A 21,352-nucleotide genomic window follows, 5' to 3' on the forward strand; every position below is an offset into this window, starting at 1 on the left:
ATTGAAAGGGACATTGTTCCTGTTTTTAGTTACGTTCTGCAAAAAATTTCATATGTTTTTGGTTTTCATTTCATTAGTCCCTGGTTTCATTCATTCATAGATGTGATACCTAATAAGATTAATTTGTTCCTTTTATAGTCTTGATGTACTCATTTTGAATTGTTCTGTTAACCTCCACATTTTTATCATTTGTATAGAAAATGCAAGGACATCATTCTCAAGTCTGCCAAAGTAATTGAAGTACCACCATGATGTATGGACAAGTCCTTCACCATCAAAGCAGGGATGAAGATCTGGTCAACCTCAATGTCGGAGGCATCCAGCACAGGGTGGAGCGCTGCGTTCTGCTCCGATTTCCAAATACGCGCGTGGGCCAGTTGATTCAGTGCTGCGGCGATGCAGCCATCCTGGAGCTTTGTGATGACTACAGCCCTGCCGAGCGGGAATACTACTTCGACAGGAGCCCACAAGTCTTTCACTGTGTCCTCAATTTCTACCATACAGGCCACTTTCATGCACTGGAGGAGCTGTGTGTGATTTGCTTCAGTCAGGAGATTGAATACTGGGGCCTTTGTGAGCTGGATCTGGAAGCCTGTTGTCTTGATTGGTTCCTTGAGCGCAAAGACGAGAGGGATCAGAATGTTTGTTGGCAGTCGAGTAATGATGCTTCATTTGGAGAAATCTCAGCTGTGAGCAGTGACCTGTGGAGGTTTGAGGGTACATGGTGCTCCGATATGCGTAAGTTAATGTGGCAAACTCTTGAAGACCCCAGTCACTCCAGATGTTCCAAAGGTGTTGCTCTGGTCTCTGTCTTGGTAATTTTGACCTCTATCTTGGCGATGTGTATCCACAGTATGCCAGAACTCAGGCTTGACACTGATGGCGAGCATTCTGAGCTAGACTCTCTAGAGCTGATCTGCATTATTTTCTTCTCAGTGGAGTTTGCCCTGCGGGTCATAGCAGCTCCTTGCCCGTGGAGGTTTTTGGGAAACCCTCTGAATATGATCGACATTGCTTCTATCTTGCCTTTCTATGTGACACTGGCCTTTGAAAGTTTGGCCGTAGAGAATGGGGAGGAAAACCAAAGTTTGGTCAACATGGGAAAAGTTGTTCAGGTTCTTCGTTTAATGAGGGCCTTCAGGGTCCTAAAGCTTGCGAGGCATTCAGAGGGTGTGAGAGCTTTTGGAGAAACTCTTAATCAATGCCAATATGAGGTGGGACTTCTCATTCTTTTCATTACCGTTGGAATATCATTTTTCTCAACTTTGATCTACTATACTGAAAAGGAGGATGGTTCATCCAAACTATCTACCATTCCTAATTGTTGGTGGTGGGCCATTATTTCTATGACTACAGTGGGATATGGGGATGTATATCCACAGACAGCAGCTGGGAGAATTGTAGCTACCCTTTGCATTCTCTGTGGTTTACTAGTAGTTTCTTTACCTATCACCGTCATCATGAACAACTTTTCTAAGTATTTTGAGAGAAATAATGCTAAACGGTGAGCATTAAAAATAGAAAAAAAAAATCCCTTTTTTCTTTCTTTCTTTCTTTTTTGTAATCTTAACTACAGAAACTTTTTTTTTTTTTTTTTTGGCATGATATGTAAATCCAGTGTAACTTAATATTTACATTATCTAAGTAAAAAATAAAGCCAATTGATAAAAGTGTCTTGTTGTTGAATACTTGCAGTTTTCAGGGTTTATTATTTATTTATTTATTTATTTTTTTTTTTAACAACAATGCCTCTAATTTAGACCAATGTTGTTCCAGTAATATGATTCAGAAGAATCCAAAAATCAAGTAACCCTACACTAAAATAGATCACATTAAAATAGAATAAACATGGATTCCCTGGATTGGTTTTGGTCGATTCTTTTTTTTATTTTTATTTTTGTACTTTTTTTTTTTTAACACAGTATTGCGTAATTCTCAAATAAATAATGATTTCATCCAAATTCTTTTCTTTTGAAACATGAAAAGGGAAGTCTGAAATGATTGTAAACAGTATAATCAAGACATATGTAACACTTAAGAAGGTAAGGAGGAAGCTGGGGGTGGCTTGACAAACACATAGACATTTAATGACACTTTTCAGCATATAAAGAAACAAAAACACACACTGCTTTTCAGCCAGCTGCGTCAAATCATAAAGATAGTCAAACACACGGACAAGCTTTGTACATCTCTCTCCCGTCTGCCGCCATCTCTTTTCCTTAAATACTCCCACCACCCCTCGCTGGAATGCGAGGCCGGTGTGGCACGCAGGTGGAAGTCATTTGCAACTTATCTTCCCGGTCTCGCTCTGCCCAGACGCCGCTTGGCTCCACCCTGCTCACCACATAACCCCATTGCTGAACTCAGGTCGGGGATTTCTCCAGCTGGTGACCTACTCCCCCCCCCCCCCCCCCCCAATTTCTAGGGAGGGAGGATCCGACCTGTGCATGCCTGGGAGAGGGAACAGGGTGAAAGAGAGGAGAAAGGGAAAAGGGGGCGGGAATAACAAAAGGGAGAGAGAAAGCAGAGAGGAGAGAGAAGGGCTCGTCGGCCCCAGACACGTCATTGACTGGTCCTCAGCTTGCTGTCATGCTTCCTTCTGCAACACCGGGCAATGGCACTGGACCCCTCAGCCGTCCCTTCCAGTTGCCAGTTGATGCAGTGCTCAGGTGCCACCAGATCGAGCACTCCTTCGGCGTCGCGATCCTCAGTCAGCGGCGAGGACTTGTTGGACGGCGCATCCTTTCTCCTACCCGGGTTTTGGCACCAATGTAACAATTAACGAGGGGAAAGGAGGAAGCTGGGACTGGGTTGACAAAGCACATAGACATTTATTGTCGAAGACTTTTCAGCGTTCCACAATAAGACTTTTCAGCCGAACATTCAACATGCTTTTCAGCACCCGCACTTCTGACACGCAGACCCACACAGACAGCTTCACGTGTCTCTTTATCTCGTCTGCCACTGTCTCTTCTCTTTAAGTACTCCCGCCGCCCCTCACTGGAATGTGAGACCGGTGTGGCACACAGGTGAAAGTCATTGGCCAGTTATCTTCCTGGCCTCATTCTGCCCAGATGCCACTCGGATCCGCCCTGCTCACCACAACATATTTTAACATTTTCCCACATTTTTGAAAACATTTTCAAGAACACGTCCAGAAAAAATTTTATCACCTATAATTTTTTAGATTAAAGGTGCTATGTTTTTTTTTATTAAATTAGATATTGAAAACGTCCCTGTCAGATATCACTGAAACAGATGCAATTAAATGGAGCCCTAGGCTCAGTAAACAGTGGAGGAAAAGATATCCTTTGTTTAGCCAATCAGAAGACTTTCTGCCAGTCAGTCATTGTGTGCGTAACAGGGCAACAGGGCCGTCACTAGTGGGGTGAACGTAGGCCCTTTCTAGGGGTCCACATCCCAAAGGGGCCCATAAAAACTCAACAAACTGGAAAGTCCTGCCCTAACCAGTGAACACAACCAATCAGTGTTTAGAACATCGACTGTTTTGGTTTCCACTCTGCCGATTCTGCATTGCACATCTGATGTGAGAAAGACACACACTTAAGTTTTGTGCCCCAAACCGCACACTTCTGCACTATTCAACGTCATTCTGAAATGTAAGTAGTGTGAATAGTATGTGAACACTGTAAATCAACAAAAATAAGTGCACTATGAGTACCCAGATGATGCACTTCTTCAACCATCAAAATGGTGTGTGGCTTGCCGTACGCAGCTGCTTTGCTGGTCTGACAAAACAACTGTAAATAATGGAGAATATGGTAACTAGTGAAACTTCACTAAAGACAGCACCTTACAAATGTAAGTTGAAAGCTTTAACATCACCCAACGCTGTGTGAATACATATGTTGTTTGAGATACAAGTGTTGAACTGAGGTTGGCTAACGCGCTAAAGCTAGCAGCAAAACATCACATGCATTTGAAACGTCACTTCCGTCAGCTGTTAAACAGTGAATGCTTCCGTGTACTAAAAAAAGTTACTTGTTCCATTTGGGACTAATCTACACTTTGAAAAATCATACAATACATTGCTTTGTGCATAGTGTATATTGTAAGTGCATCATTTGGGACCCAGCTTGGTACCAGAAATTTGTGTAAAAGAATAAGCAGGAGGCAAGGAGAACTGCAGGAACCTAGTATATCAAGATTTTCTTTTCAAAGACAGGTTAGTGCACAGTGGGGATGTCAAACAGGATGGGTCCTAATCGTTTCGCCATCTGATTTAATCACCCTTGATCTTGAAACAATGTTTACTTCAGAAATACTTTAAGGCTAAATGCTATTGTTTTGATGTGATAGTTATATAAGCATTTCATTTTAACTGTAATAAAAGAGTGTGTACAATAACATAGGCTATTACTTTTGGTATTGAAATTGGTATCAAGAAGTGTGAAATTAAACTGGCAATGGTTTTGAATACTGATTTGACTGTAATACAGAAATTTTGGTATTAATGTGATGACTTCTTAGGATGGTTGATGATCAGCTGTTATATAACAAGTACAAGTAAATACTGTTGGACATCAAAGACATTATAGGTGACTTGGTCCAGCATTTGGATTTTGGTTCATCCCAGGTGTAATAAGGTAGCCATGTTATGGATCTAAAATCACGTGAAACATGCATAACTCATTTTTATTATAGTTTTTGCTCACTAACAATGAGCAATTTTCACTTACAAAATATCCATAGCACTACAAAAGTGGGTGTAATATTAAGGTGCTCTATGGTCAAGGGTTCAAATTAGTAAAAAAATAAAAATAACCATGGCACTCATTATTACTCATATTACATTACAAAGCATTTATTATTCCATGGTTGTAGATACATTCAGGAGTATTAACTGTGAGACCCAAATATATATAAAAAAATAAAATAAAAATTTCACCTTTTATATGTTGTTGTAAGAGGCCTCTAATGCAGAAATAAATGGGTTTTTACATTTTTTACATTTTAGTAAGTTTTTAGGGAAAAGCTGTAATATTGCAATGTTGGGCCTGTTGGGTAGCAGAATTTCAGTGATTTTACTCACTGTCTCAAATCAAATCAAATCAAATCAAATCACTTTATTGTCACACAGCCATATACACAAGTGCAATGGTGTATGAAATTCTTGGGTGCAGTTCCATTCAACATAGCAGTTGTGACAGTGATGAGACATATACCAATTTACAATAACATCAAATTAACACAACACAATTTAAACATCTGTTATACACATAATTACACTCGACAATATACAAATAATAACATACACTGTACAGTATACAATACGCTGTTTTTTTTTTTTTTTACTATATAATACTGAACAAATGTAGAGAACATCTAATGGTTCATTTGCAGGGTGTACTGCTTATGTAGCCCCATAACAGTAGCCTATATATCTATACACTAATAATCACACAATAATGATAATCTTTTTATTTTTATGAAAAATTGTTTATTATAAAAATATGTTCAGATTGTATTTACAAAACCTGATGAACTGAATGAAAACTTTGGCATTTACTATGTTTAGCTCTGTTCATAGCCCTGACCTGAAAAATCAGTGTTGGGACTGGTAAAATCCATTTTCAGCCAATGATACCTGTCACAGGGCATGGTCTGTGTTCTTGAATGGCTTGGTTTTGTTGGCATGATGTCCACATAATCATCCGATATTGGGTTTTTTTATTTTCCTTTTCCAGTTCACAGGTATCTCCACATTCCTCTTTATCACTTGTATCAGAGTCCTTCTCAAAGTCACTGTTCCCATTTTGGACGGCATCAATGACATGATACACATTGTAGATAAGATGGTCTTTCCTGGCTGGTGGCATTCTGAAATGGAAAAAAAAATAATAAATAAATAACAAAAAAAAAAAAAAAAAATATATATATATATATATATATATATATTTTCCAGGCTAAATAATCTCAATGCAAATAAATCCCAATCATACTTACACGTTTTAAAGAACTGACCCATTCCACAGAATTCACACATTCCACAGAATTCACACAATACTGTCTGGCTAGCATATTGTGCCCTCTACTTATCATGCTAATAGCACTTATACCCCCCACATTCCAGAACATTATCACCTTTATCACATTATCACCAAGCAAGCAGATATTTGGGCAAACAAGCAAAGCCCAGAAAAGAAAACAGGACCAGTTAAGTATATTTAATAAATTATAAGATACAGATAGTTTCAAATATTGCTACACAAATACTTTCAAATTCTCAAAGAAATAATTTATTATTTAAATCAACTTGAACTTATCATTTAATAATCATTTAATTTTGACTGAAACTCAAAATGGTAACAAAGAAGACATTTTATACTTGTGAATGTTTTAAAATAGTATGTTTCTATTAGTATTTTTTTCACATGGAACAGGTGAGAAGTACAATTCATCCATGTAATGTGCAAGGTGCACAGGCAAATTTTGCTACCCCTTTCACCCAGTGTTGTAAAATTACAACATTGATATAACAAGCTCAAAATCTAATATGATCAAAGCATTCAACAGTACCTTAATATCTGCAAGATCTAGTCATATTACTAATCACAGAAAAAAATATTTTAGGCATTTTACTTACTTGAATGTTGATTTATCCAGTCCAGTAAAACAAGATGATGTGTTTCAAGGCAAGTTTGCAGGTTGTGTGAGTTCATGGTAACATATTGGTCAGAGCTGTGTGCCTACCTACATTGGAATAAAACATTTTAAACGGCAAGCCATTCAAAGTCCATCAGTTTTCAAAGCCGAGTGCATACATGTGGGTTTATTCCACACATTTTCTTGTCTCGCTTTCCAGCACCCACCTTTGATCCAGTTTCTGAGTTAATGCCTACAATTCCTCTGTGAAATTAGACACCCACAACATCTAATTAACAAAAAAAAAAAAAAAAAAAAAGAAAAAACCGTATATACTCATGAAATAATATAATACAAAATTTGTCAGACACAGCAAGTGTCATTTTAATCACTTAATCACATGATGATAGATAACCATATTTCATTTTCTTTAATAACCAGTTATGGTCAGATTTTTACCTCAGAAGACCACAGACATAACATAGGACTATATTATCTCCATAGCAGATATCATTAAAATGTTATCAGAAATTTTGAAAATATTTAACCTTCTTCCATGTTTACAACAATATAACATTTTTACAGATTATGTGATTATGACACAGATTATGTACAGAATTTGGTATTATTTAGAAACTGAGTATTTGGTGTATTTTTGGAGAGCTCTGAGATGGGTTTCCATCCAAATGTTTAGCATATTTAAAAGCACATTCCGAAAAAAATCGACTAAAGAAAATGCAAATCATCGTCCATTGCTATCCACTTCATCATGCACATTATCTTAAAGGAATAGTTCACCCAAAAATGAAAATTTGCTGATGATGTACTCACCCTCAGGCCATCAATTTAATTATCGATTTGTTTTTCACACAAACGCATCGATTCACTTCAGAAGACATTATTTGATTGACTGACATTATTTGGATTACTTTGATGCTGCCAAATTATGCTTTTTGGACCGTCAAAAATTGGTGACTGTTCACTTGCATTGGATGGATTTCCTTTTTATGAAAATCACAACACACATCACTGACTGACACGTATCCCTTTGATATAGTGATACACGTTGCTCATATGATAAAAGGATAATATACACAGATTAAGCACCGTTTTCAAGCAAAAACAGTCCAAAACAGTTGTAAACAAAGATGTCGCTGGACTTGGATGTATGAGGAGAAGAGGAGATGGACTATTTCACTGGAGAAAGCTACGTTATGCGATAGATGCGACTTTTTATAGTTAAAACGTCTTAATTATAGATTTGTTTCTTATAACCACATGGCATTTTGCTACAGAAGACATCAATTGAGCGACTCCAGCAATGTGGATAACTTTTATGCTGCCTAAAAGTGACTTTTAGACCTTTAAAGTGTTGGTATCTGTTCATTTGCATTTTATGGCTCAAAAGATCTCGGCATCTTCCTAAAAATCTTTAAAAGTGTTCTGCTGAAGAAAGAAAGTCATATACATCTTGGATGGAATGATGGTGATTAAACCATAAGAGAATTTTAATTTCTGGGTGAACTATTCCTTTAAGGAAGGCCACCTTGTGATGATGGAGCAGTTGAATGATCTCCTTAAAATATTGCTTTGGGAAGAGTTGTATTTGCGGTATTGGAGCAACTGTACATCATCATCAGACCAAATGTAAAATTTGCATAAAAATAGTTGCATAAAATTTTTATTGCATAAAAAAACCCAGCAATAATAACTGCCTGCCTGATTATAAATCATAAGAGGTTCCTTTTGAGTAAGGACAAGTGCATAAAACATAATGAGAAAAAGTTAAAGCTTTGACTTACCTCTGAATAAATTCCAATGTGCATGCAGCTTCTTCCTGATAAGAAAGGTTGAAGTTGTAGTAGGGTGCAAATAATGCTGCTAGGTCCTCAACAGATGCCTCCGAAAATGGGCCCAGGACAACTTCCCTTTCAACTGACAGCATCCACCTGCACGGTGTCATTGATTCACCTATAACATTTTTTTTTTTGAAAAGCAGACTTAGATTAATAAGTTCTGTAAAAGTATTGTTCATGGACAGCTGATGTAAACTAATAGAGTTAATGTTAATAAATACAACCTTATTAAATAAATAAAAATAAAAAAACTGTGTTACCAATATTTGTCATATTGAACATTGTTACTGTTAGGGAGAGGGAGAACAGTTGAGAGACAATCATAAAATAATGGGGCACAGAGAGAGAGAGAGAGATAACTTCGGTAGATCGTAAAAATTAACAAAAAAAGTAGTGGACAGAGGTATAGGTGTACAGAACTAGAAAACAAGGGATAGTGTGTGTAATGGACACATTGAGAGATACAGAGTAAAGCAAATTACCTTGGATGATCAATCTTAGTGAATTTGGTAATCCATCTATTTCAAAATCTGCTGCAGGTGCTGCTACCTAAAAAAATAAAAACAAAAATCACAGAAAAACGTATTAACAACTAACAGTTAAACCTTTAAGACAGACATGAAAAAAACAAAAAATTAAGTGATATTACTTACAACAGCTTCGATTAGAAGGGATTCTGATCTCTCTTTAAAATGGGCCATTAGGAGTTGCAGGATGCACAGGACCAGAGAATTTCCCTCTTGATACGTTGACAGAATATCATGCACCTCATTTTTTGTTGGCTTTTCTTTGAAAAATCTTAGAATCCTCTTCCCTTTCACTTCAATGCTCTCCATGATTCTTCAGAGAAATGAGATATCAGTAAGCAAATGGAAGTGTAAGAAGATCCCCTTGAGACAAATCAGGTAAGGCCAGGACTTCTTTAGTTCAGATAGTGACGGAGGTGGAGTGGTGTTTGTATCACATCGCTGATGGTAATATGTGACCTCCATCAACTTGTGAAGTTCTCCCCTATCGGCTCCAGATATTCCTTCAGTAGAATGAAGCAGTACCATTTGCTTTCGCTTTCCTTCTAAAGTTTCATAATTTTCTCCTGCAGGAAGCTCCTCTGGCTGCCAACTGACACAACCATATTGATCAGCTGGTTTTCTTGAACTCTGGCCTATGGTTCTACCTGATAATTGAAGCCGTTCTTTTCTCCGACGAGCCAGTGTATTGTTTCTATTTACATGTTCAACACGAGTTTTAACTTGCATGAGCAAAGAGCCATACCCACTACCTATTTTCATTCCATCAGCCGAAACATCAGCAAAGCTATCTGGGTACTGTATAACAATGTTCTTGACTACATTCTCACACTGTGCCCTAGATTGGGTCGACTTCATGTTATCGCATGTTATCTAAAACCATTCTTACCAGCTGCCTTCGATTGGCTGGTGATAGTCTTTTTTTATTTGCGATGGCCAACTTAATCCCAAGATCCATGAGTTCCCAAGGCGCTTTAAAGGTTTCAGCCCAGGCACAAGATGCTGAGGAGCAAGCAGAAGAACGAGGTGGTGTAGAACTTGAAGAACTTGAAAGATCCTGGGCTTGATGCATCAGAGAGGACTTGATGTGATGAGTATTGGGGGGTGGGGGGGTTGGGGGGGTGGGGGGTTGTCGAGCACCTGGCTTGTTCTAACACAAATAACCAATAGAAAAGTGAAGTTTGAATATGGAACACGACTAATTTTTTTTTCAAATGCCCATTAGTAACAAGGACATTTCAGGTCGGCTTTTTTTTCTGTGTATCTGAAGAGCAAATTAAATACCTTCACATTTCCATGCATTTAGCAGTTTGTGACATTGGATAGGCCTGAGATATTCAATGAGGTCTTCTTCCTTCGCAAAGTGGAGGTCAGATTTTGTTTTAACACCAATAGCAATAAGCCCACGAATCACCTTTTGGAGTGTTTAATCAGAGAGACCAGGTAACGAGGAGCAGATGGAGAGTTTTATCTCCTCTAAATTGGCATACCTTAAAAAGATGGACAAGAGTGGTGTAACACAATCACAGACAAGCCACATGTTTTTTACTCCTGGTGAGGGTAATAATCTAATATTTCCTCCTGAAGTACACAGACAAATCTTGAGTCCTCATCTGTTATACAGAACACACCCAAATCCACCAACTGCACCGCATGCCATTTCTCAGACACAAAATAAACCATGGAATTCTGGTGAACAAGTATTAGTTTAATTCTGCCAACCACCAAGCCCTCATCATTACTGGCCAGAAGAACAACCATGCCTTTCCTGTACTTTGTTCCTTTCAAAGTGATTTAAGTTGCTACAAAAGTATTCCCTGGCTGAAACTCAAATTGAGCAACTGATTCCTTAATCACTTCATTTTAATCATCAGAATAAAATTCAGAGCCCTTTTCAACTTGTACAGAGAGCTGAAATAGGTTTCCAGCACTTAAGTAGGCCTGGAGAAGCTGGTGCCTTTCTGCAAGTGTTGCACATAAGTTTTTGAAGTTGTGCAATTTTCTAGCACATTGCTTGAAATAGGTATGCTTGCTCTCAAACTGCATAGTCCATAAGCGAATAAGTGGTCCAAATTGTGTTATAAGCTCTGGGTAATGGCACAAGTAGTGATGTTTAGGCTTGAGAGGTTCAGAAGGGAAAGTCACATCCCTAAAATGAATGTACTCATCAATGAGCACTTTTAGAAAAGCGACCTGATCTGCCAGTATCGCTGGTGCCCAAATTAGGTCTACAACATGTCTGAGGAGTAGAACAAGCTGCCAAACTGCTGATTCTGGATCCTTAATCCTGTGTCCGACAATAACCGGTAGTAGTCTTAGCAGACACCAGTTCTGAACAGCATGACCACAAAGCTTCTCATTCCCTAAATAAATCTCAGCTGGTTTATTGGCAGCATCATTTCCTGAGTATTCAAACTGTTTAACATAGCGATTAAGATCTGTGAAAGTGAAGCATTTCTCTTGATTTACCAAGGAATCTATGTACAGCTTAAGATCATATCCCACAATGCCCTCAAAGAGGTCATTGCCAAGGCAGGGGGGCAAGCCAGGCTGACAAACATGAAAATAATTCAGCTGATTGAAGGAGAGTTAAATTTGACTCCATCTACTACATTATTGCCACTGGCAGTAAGTTCCTGAATGTTTCTCTGATAAGACTGTACAGTTTGCTTTATAGCGGGTTCCAAAGGTGTGGCCTGAAATGTGTTTCTGTCAATGGTGCAAAACCTGCAGAAATGTAGGCTTAAAGTTCTCCACAAAACCACCAATGGTGTGTGATCCCAGGTTGTCACCTACGATGGAACACAAAGAAGCTTTCAAAGTTTTGCCATCATTCACAACAACACCATTCTCTTCAAGATCTTTGAGATCTTCAATCAGTGATCCGAAAACATGAGCTGGTCCAAAGTGCTTAAAATCTTGCTCATTGCACAGAAGAAAGAGTTACATGTGGTCTATGTTTGACCTGTCGTGAGGTAAAATATCAGACAAGGTAAGACAAACTGCCAGCAATTTGTGATTCTTCCTAGCTGAACCCAAAGGATTTACAACCTCAAATGAATCCTGGTAAATGATCAAACCCAGAGATGATGGTCAGTTTGAAACAGAGAATTTTCTATAAAAGTTCTTGCCATCCTTTAAATCTCAAAACAGACCATTTTCAGCTGTTTGTGAGTGCATCTGTTCATACTGATCCCTCACAGACTGGCACTGAAACAGAGCACTGATGGCCCGCTTAACTGGGACATATTGAGCAAAGCGCTCTGTCCCATTTCTTTCATTAACCCCTAGAAAAACAGGGACCGGCTCAACATAGTGAAAATCAGACTTGAAAGCAGTCTTTCTCCTCTGAGCTGTGCTTAGAACCCCACTATTACAAGCTGTCAGCAAATCCTCCCTAGACAACTCATCAATCACATCTTTAATTCTCATCTCTGGTAATTCAAGCAAAGCAAGCTTTTCTCTCAGTTTGGTAAGGAAATAAGACTGACCAGTGTCATAGATATTTTGAAATTGTTCAACAATGCCTTGAATGGTAGATTCAGGTAAAAACAATTTTGCTTGCAGTTTCAGATAGAAAAGGGTTACATTTCTTACAAAGAGAGTTCCCTATCTGTCACTCACTCGACATTTTGTCGATGTAGTGACACTAGGGGTCACTCTTGGGAGCCGGAGACACCTCTGGTCTTTGATAAAAGGCCAATGAAAATTGGCGAGTGGTATTTGCATCCCTGGACAAACGGGTATAAAAGGAGCTGGTATGCAACCACTCATTCAGATTTTCTCTTCAGAGCTGAACGGTCATGCTCACTGAGCTGAATTTCTACAGTTCATTCACCTCTGCTGGATCTGACAGTGCATTTCAGCGGCTTCTGCCTCCTCTGTACTGGTGCACTGCAGAGAACGCCCTGGGCGCTTCGGGAGAAAAAAGAGAGTATATTTTCTGAAAGAGATTTCTTCTCTAAAAGAGTATATTTCTCTAAAAGAGCGGCACGCACGGAATGTCTTTTTAAAGATGCGTCTTTTTAAAGATGCCTTTCCGATTGTGTGTTATTCCTGGTTGCGGTCATTATCTCTCAACTTCGGATGGTCATGATCGCTGTCATTCGTGTCTGGGCATGACCCACACGGAGGTAGCATTCATGGATGGTTCATGTTCTCACTTTGAGAGAAAGAAAGCAAGCCATCTCAGCAGCTCCCCGCCTCGGTCCTTCTACCTACGGGTATGAGGCCAGCGCGCCTAGCACTGGGGGCAATTTGGGGACCCCAATGGGATCGCCTCCGCCGGGTATCCCCCCACAGACCTCCCATTCCCCAGCACGCTCGTCTGCCCCAATCAGGCTTCCGGATGAGTCCGCCAGCTCGTCTCATGGCGAGTCTGGCCTCTTGTTCGGAGCCCATGAAGATGATGAGCTCTCGAGCGCAGCATCGGAGAGCGGGCTTGTCCAGTCGGACACAGAAGCCTCAGCTGGGCTCCCCCCCTCGGGGACGATTGCCCAGTCACAGGCTGATGCAGAGATGATGGACATGCTTTCCCGCATCGGGTTAGAGTGGAACCCTCCGCTCTCCCCTGAACCCTCACGGCTCGATGATTGGTTCCTGGGTTCATGGCGCCCCTCAAAGCAGCCACGACCCGCTCCAGTGCCTTTCTTCCCGGAAGTGCACGAGGAGCTGACGAAATCGTGGGAGGCACCTTTTACTGCCTGGCTCCGATTCCGCAGTTCCCCTGCCCTCACTACCCTCGATGGCGGGGCGGCCAGGGGCTATATGGCGATTCCCCCGGTGGATAAGGCGCTCACGGTGAACATATGCTCGCAGAGCGCCGCCACCTGGCGCGGATGCCCTAAGCTCCTGTCCAAGCCCTGTAGGTTCATGTCATCCCTGACAGCTAAAGCCTACAGCGCTGCTGGACAAGCCGCCCCTGCCCTGCATGCCATGGCTCTCCTGCAGGTCCACCAAGCCAAGGCGTTGAAAGAACTGCACGAGGGTAGTTCTGCCCCAGATTTGATGCAGGAACTGCGCTCGGCGACCGACCTCACTCTCCGAGCGACGAAGGTCATGGCGTGGTCTCTCAGGCAGACAATGGCCACATTAGTGGTCCAGGAGTGCCACCTTTGGCTCAACCTGGTCGAGATGGGTGAGGCCGACAAGACACGGTTCCTTGCTGCCCCCATTTCCCAGGCTGGCCTATTCGGCGACACCGTCGAGGACTTTGCCCAGCAGTTCTCGGCGGTGAAGCAGCAGACGGAGGTCAAGATCCCGCACCCCGCCTGCCCGGCGTGGAGCCCACCGCAGGAAGCAGACGCCACCCATCTCACAGTCGGCCGCTAAGAACCCACGGAGGTCGTCAAAGCGCCCCTGAGACGGGCGACCCAGGGATGACAAAACACACTCACCTGGAGCTGGTAAGAAGACCACTCCATCCCCGTGGAAAATCTTTTGTTGCCTTGTTGTTTGATTTCGCCGCATGCCCAAGTGGCTGTGGTACCCAACAGTTCAGCAAAAGAGCGGTTTCCTTCCTCCCTGGGTCACATACCCGGTGTGCACGGTCATCATCACGACTACGGTCCACGGGTTTTTCCTTGCAGGATTGGCGCTCCAGAGGTGGTCTTCCCGCCTCTGAGTTCCCAGCTGTGGCACACTGCCACCCCCGATGTGGCAATCTATATGGGTTACGAGGACAGGCCTCTTCCTCCCCCATCCCAGGCTGTTCCGGGGGTGGTCACAAGGAGCCAGGTAAATGCTTCGATGTCCCTAGACTTAGCACGGCCATGACGTGGTGTGGCACCTCGAGCTCCGCCCCACCACAAGGCCCCACCTGCTGGTACATCCGACAACGTTGTCCCCTTTGTCCCCCTTGCGCGGAACTTGGAGGCGTGACTTGCGCTTTCCAATCCGTCGTGATGGCTGATCTGGACCGTCCGACTCGGCTACGTGATTCAGTTCGCCAGGCACCCACAGAGTTTGCCAGAGCCCCTCTGCCCCAGTCTCCATGTTTGTAGTAACTCCTCCCCCGTTGGGTAGGATCTACCTTGAAGACTCTCCACATGGTTGGAAAGACCATGTGACGTATTTTTCCACTTAAATATTCCCCCCTCTCGTTGGGTGAGGTGTGGTCTCCGCGGTGTCTTCCCCTTGGGAGGGACACCAAACGACTAGACCTGGCGGCCCAGTTGGATAATCCCCCTTCTTTTTTAGGGAGTGGAAAAAAAGAAGGGGAAAAGAGGCCACGACTGGGTTAGCCTGTCTCTATCTTTTGGGTAGTCGACTTGTCCCCAAAGAGCTGTTCGACACTCATAACTATGTTGGGGGAGGTTACGTGTCGACCTGGAGTGCTGGCTACGAGGCACACAACGGTCTGCCCGCCACACACCGCCAGTTCACGTAACACAGTTCAGCCAGTTGTGGCGTTTCGTATAGGGACCCTTAGTGTCACTACATCAACACAACGTCGAGTGAGTGACAGATTGGGAATGTCATGGTTACTTGTGTAACCTCCGTTCCCTGATGGAGGGAACGAGATGTTGTGTCCCTCCTGCCACAATGCTGAACTACCTGCTGAAATGGCCGGACCTTGTCTCGGCTCCTCAGCATAAAACCTGAATGAGTGGTTGCATACCAGCTCCTTTTATACCCGTATGTCCGGGGAGTGGCATGCAAATACCACTCGCCAATTTTCATTGGCCTTTTATCAAAGACCAGAGGTGTCTCGGGCTCCCAAGAGTGACCCCTAGTGTCACTACATCGACACAACGTTTCGTTCCCTCCATCAGGGAACGGAGGTTACACAAGTAACCATGACGATTCATCCACAACTTCTGGAAAATTGTGCTCTACAACCTCTACTCTCTTACTTTCAGACACAACATCAGAAACTGGAATTTCCATGGCCATAGCAGGCTCTACCAACTGGTCTACAGAACACTTTTTATGTGTCTATGATACATGTGATGCAAATGTAGATCTCACATAAATATCCTTTTGCACCTGAATCTCCAGGCCTGACTGGGTATGGCTCTTCAAATTAGATAAAAACTGTGTTAGGTTTCCACATCGAACTTCACAAAAGTCTACCTGGCATTTAAATGTTTTATCACACATCTGTGTCTGGGACTTTTTAGTAGTCCTGTGATGTTCCCTATGATGTCTATTTATGTGGGACTTCAATGAAGAAAACTTGCAACTTCATATGCTACACAAAACTCAAAATTTTACTGCTCTCATGGTTACAGAACTGAAAATTAAACATGTTCAACAGGATGTCACAACCCACAAACCTGCAAAAATCAGGACTTCACAAGCTAATGAATGAATACAAGAAATTAAGCATGTGCGCGCCAATTTCCAATGTACACTGTCTAATGATTAAAGTACAAATATGGGTACCATGCACCCTTACAAGTAATATTAACCTATAACAATATTATATATATAAAAACAATTAAACAAATTATAAAAAGCTATTTATATTCATCATGGCACCCTCATGGGGAACAAACACGTGCTAATTTGATGGTCCCATAGCAAACGGCTTAGCTGTAGTAAGCTAACCACTTTCCAGTACCATAAAACCCACACAATTTAATCTGTTTTCCATTCAGAGATGACTAACAGTTTAATATGTTAAAATACCAGCAAGGGTACTGTTTCAGTCTAAAATAATGTTATACCAAACGGTTATCAAAAAATTAAAAAATAATATTTTGTAAATTGCAGCCCGGTCACACTTTCACAATGGAGAAAATAGCCAGCTAAACATGGCAAATTTGTCACTTTGGACTCACGTATCAAACTCAGGAGCAAAAAATTTGACAGATAACCTAAATTCCCACTGTTGCAACGTTGCATAATAAAAATAATAGATATGAACTGAAAGATCTCGATGAGTGGTAAAAGAATGATTGGATGAAACAGGACTTCACATTTCATGTGTCAACTGCAGCATCAACTGCACTCACCTGAACTACTGTGTACATCTTACACTCCCTCAGTGCGGTCCTCCTCTGAAGTAAGTAGTGCATGCGCATACGTGTCAGATGTGTGAGTAGCGGTAATTGTCTTTCGGCCAGCACACTTGAAAGTCCGCTGCTGATGACGTAAGACATCACGTGTACCGTGCTAAGCCGATGTCATTGTCCATCCATGTGTTTGTTTTTGAAATCCAACAGAAATACTAGATAAATGACTACAACTATAGAACTACTTAAACTACTAGATGTGTATATTATATAACCAACTGCCAGAGTCTAAATGGCAGTCTAAATTTTTTCCTAGAAAAATGTCACAGTTTTCATTGCATACATGATCGTGCAGCAAATGGATAACAGGATAACATGCTCCCAGAATTCATAGAAAAATACAATAACAGTAGTAAAAAATAAATAAATAAATAAAAAAAAAACTTATTGTAAATCTTTACAGTCAAATTTACAGCAATTATTGATCATGCTCCACCTAGTTGTCTAATGGTTAGACAGAGACCTGGAGAGGCTTTCAAGCCACAGTGTCTCATACCCGCTGTGAAATTTGGTGTAGGACCGGTGATGATCTGGGGGTGCTTCAGCAAGGCTGGAATCGGGCAGATTCGTCTTTGTAAAGGACGCATGAATCAAGCCACGTACAAGGTTATCCTGGAAGAAAACTTGCTTCCTTCTGCTCTGACAGTGTTCCCCAACTCTGAGGATTGTTTTTTCCAGCAGGACAATGCTCCATGCCACACAGCCACATCAATCAAGGTGTGGATGGAGGACCACCAGATCAAGACCCTGTCATGGCCAGCCCAATCTTCAGACCTGAACCCCATTAAAAACTCTGGAATGTGATCAAGAGGAAGATGAATGGTCATACGCCATCAAACAAAGCTGAGCTGCTTGATTTTCTTTGCGCCAGGAGTGGCATAAAGTCACCCAACAGCAATGTGAAAGACTGGTAGAGAGACTATGCCAAGACGCATGAAAGCTGTGATTGGAAATCAGGGTTATTCCACCAAATATTGATTTCTGAACTCTTCCTAAGTTAAAACATTAGTAATGTGTTGTTTAAAAATGAATATCTTTGCAATATTCAAGGTCTAAAAACACTGCATCTTTTTTGTTATTTTGACCAGTTGTCATTTTCTGCAAATAAATGCTCTAAAGGACAATATTTTTATTTGGAATTAGTGAGAAATGTTGTCAGTACTTTATAGAATAAAACAAAAATGTTCATTTTACTCAAGCGCATACCCAGTGTTGGGCAAGCTACTAAAAAAAAAATGAAGCTAGCTAAGCTACCAACTACTCAATAAAAAAATGTGTTAAGCTGAGCTAAAAGCTACACCTCATAGAAAGTAGCAAGTTACACTACAAGCTACACGCCAAAAGTAGCTTGCTACATTTTAAAACATTAAAATTCTTACCGATCTAAAACTTTTAAATGGTAGTGTAGGTCTAAAGTGTTTAAGTAAAGTCTTTATGTAAAGAAAATGTATAGTCAGATTACTTCTTTTAACTTAAACTTGATTTTGTGAATAAGCTACAAACAATACATTCAATCATGAAGTCTCCTCACATTCATTCTCTCTCAGTCACATTCCTCATTGATAGGCCCAGGGGAGGGGTCTTTGTCTCCTCAGGTGTGAATCACATCAATATTCATGATCATTCACGCCTCCTCGCATATGGCCTTTCTAACACAAAAGTGTCTTACAAAAGTTAAATGACTATATTGTTTTGTATGAATGAGTGATCAGGATTGTTTTCAGATCATTCTGTAGCAAAAACTCTAGGCTACAAGATCCAGTTCTCAAAAGTCTTATGAACAAATGTTTAGTATGTGTTATATGGCCTTATTTCAGTGACTTTTTTCAAAAACCACACATAAACTTTATTTTCTCATAAATACAAACAAGTACATACATGTTGCTCACATATTATTGTAGCCCAGTTTGTGCTGAATACAGTGTTATCAGACTTGCTAATATGTTTTTAAGCAGCTGAAAAAAGCACAAATGTCAAGGCATGTCAAAACTTCTCCAGGGCCCAACACACCCTCAGACCCCAGAGGGTTAACCCTCAGGGGACGACGGACTCACCGGCGCGTCCTGCTGGATTTTTTCCTCATAACAGCAGAAACAACTTAAAATACTCCGGCATTTTTGGGCATACAGATAAGTGTAAGACATCATTAGAGACTATAAAGGGTCTACTTTTATTTGTGTACACTCACAACAACAACATAACCTTGTGCTTTTGTAAAATAAAGAAAATAAACAGGGTGCGCTTTCAGCCATCTCTGTCTCCATGAGCATCCTTCTGAAACACTTCACAAAAATGAACTGAAACTCAGCGAATAATTATCAGACAAACATGAAACATATGTCTAAAGAAAGCTTAAAAGGTCTACTTTTAAATAAAACAATTTGAATTTAAAACAAATATTCTCCTGCAATGTAATCTGTATGGAACTAAAGAGATGTACAGTTTCTTCTGGCTCAGCTAATTATCGCTAATGTGATCCCACCCATCAGCAGAGCGTGCTATTCATGCAGTAATGTGCTGAGGCGATCAATGCAAATGGTAAACGCCTTCAACAGTGCCTTAAAAAGCATCAAGTTCATCATCAGATTCATTCACTTTCCTGCATGTTTGGAAGATGGCACGCTACACAGGTAAGGAAGCTCTTCAGATGATCCTGGATAGTGACAAAGAGCTCACATTTTCCTCAGAAGAAGAGCAGGACTCCGGCGATGAACGTTTGCATTTTGAAGAGCGACTTGATCCAGCCGAGGATACAATTTCAGATGAGTAAGTCTTTACTTACATTAGTTGACATGCTATTTTATATAAATGTACATATTTTACTAGTTGGACTATGTCCAGACTTGCCAGCCAGTATTCAGGGTATTGAAATTTGAAATATGTCCTAATAGGCAAGTTTTAGTTACATTTAAATGTTGTTTCGGCTAAAGCAGGTATTTAAATTGTATGCTGTATGATATAAATATGATATGTAATATAATATAAACATAATATTAATGTTTAGATAATATTTTAACTAGTGTTTATGCTGCCTCATTATCATCAACAAAGCTTGTGTTCGCAAATATCTGTTCGGGTGTAAATGTGTAAAATGTGCTGTAAATATGCCCGGTTGATGAAGTGCGCGAATGTGTCAATGTTTGCGATGTGCTATCTCCGGTAATGGCCCATTGACAGACATATACAGCATGCATGCACAATATTAGAATTAGTGATTGGTAATGTTAATATAATATAGTTTAGTTTCTGTTGTTGTTATCAGCATGCTAATTGCACATCAGTTATGCATGTACTGGCATAGTACTTTGTTCAACCTTTATTTTATTTTTTTAGGAATGTGGTAGCATCACTCTCACAGGGAGGGCACGTGACAGGTGTCGTTCAGTTTTCAAAGCAATTGAAAATTATGTCCTGCACCTGTGACTGCCTACAACAAACATATGGGGGGCATTGACCTGTCTGATCAGCTGTTACAGTACTACACTGCACAACACAAAACAATGAAGTGATACAGAATGATCTTTCTACACTTATTGGACATTGCTTCCACCAACACTTTCATTATGCTCAAAGAGCTAGGTGGTAACATGACCAACAAAGAGTTCATGGAACAGCTTATTGTAGAGCTCTGTGGTGTGTCACAGAAAGTTGCACCAAAACAGACCAGTAGTGACCATGTACTGGTTCCCTGGAGCTGAGCTGACATCAGATGCAAAGAATATTGCCACTGTTGGTCGCCGGAAGTGCATGCTTTGCATAGTAAAGCATGGTAAAAGGCAGGTCACACCTTGGAAATGCCAGGCATGTGATGTTCACTTGTGTCTTCAGTTGAACAGGAACTTTTCAAAAATGTCACAAAGGCATGTAACTGTATTCTTAAATCTGTGTGCTGCGAACTGTTCACTTCAAAGTTTACAGTACTTATGTGCAATATTATGTGAGCAAGAAGGCTACGCGTAGGTGGATGAGTGGGCTCATACAAACCATCCACCTTCGGTAATACTCTCGTCATCAAAGAATCCTGAAAAAAAAAATTGTACACAACTGTTTTCAACACTGATAATAATAATAAATGTTTTTTGAGCAGCAAATCAGCATATTAGAATGATTTCTGAAGGATCATGTGACACTGAAGACTGCAGTAATGATGCTGAAAATTCAGCTTTGATCACAGGAATAAATTGCATTGTACAGTCAAATAGAAAACAGTTATTTTAAATTGTAAAACTATTTCATAATATCACTGTTTTTGCTGTATTTTGGATCAAATAAATGCAGCCTTGGTGAGCAGAAGAGACTTCTTTTAAGCTACTTTATTTATTTTCAACCAGATGCACAGAGCATG

At 40.7% G+C, this 21,352-nt stretch overlaps 1 protein-coding gene and 1 pseudogene across 1 annotated transcript; one reads left to right on the forward strand and one right to left on the reverse strand.

The window, feature by feature from the left end:
- Positions 1 to 248: 248 nt before the first annotated feature.
- Positions 249 to 1,508, forward strand: LOC127410469 (potassium voltage-gated channel subfamily S member 3-like). Its single transcript, XM_051645739.1, has one exon. The coding sequence runs from the start codon at positions 249 to 251 to the stop codon at positions 1,506 to 1,508; it is 1,260 nt and encodes a 419-aa protein (XP_051501699.1).
- Positions 1,509 to 6,734: 5,226 nt separating this feature from the next.
- LOC127410471 (uncharacterized) lies at positions 6,735 to 17,094 on the reverse strand (annotated as a pseudogene).
- Between the last annotated feature and the right edge of the window lie 4,258 nt (positions 17,095 to 21,352).

This window comes from Myxocyprinus asiaticus, chromosome 19 (assembly GCF_019703515.2).
Source record: "Myxocyprinus asiaticus isolate MX2 ecotype Aquarium Trade chromosome 19, UBuf_Myxa_2, whole genome shotgun sequence".
In the NCBI taxonomy this organism is placed as follows: Eukaryota; Metazoa; Chordata; class Actinopteri; order Cypriniformes; family Catostomidae; genus Myxocyprinus; species Myxocyprinus asiaticus.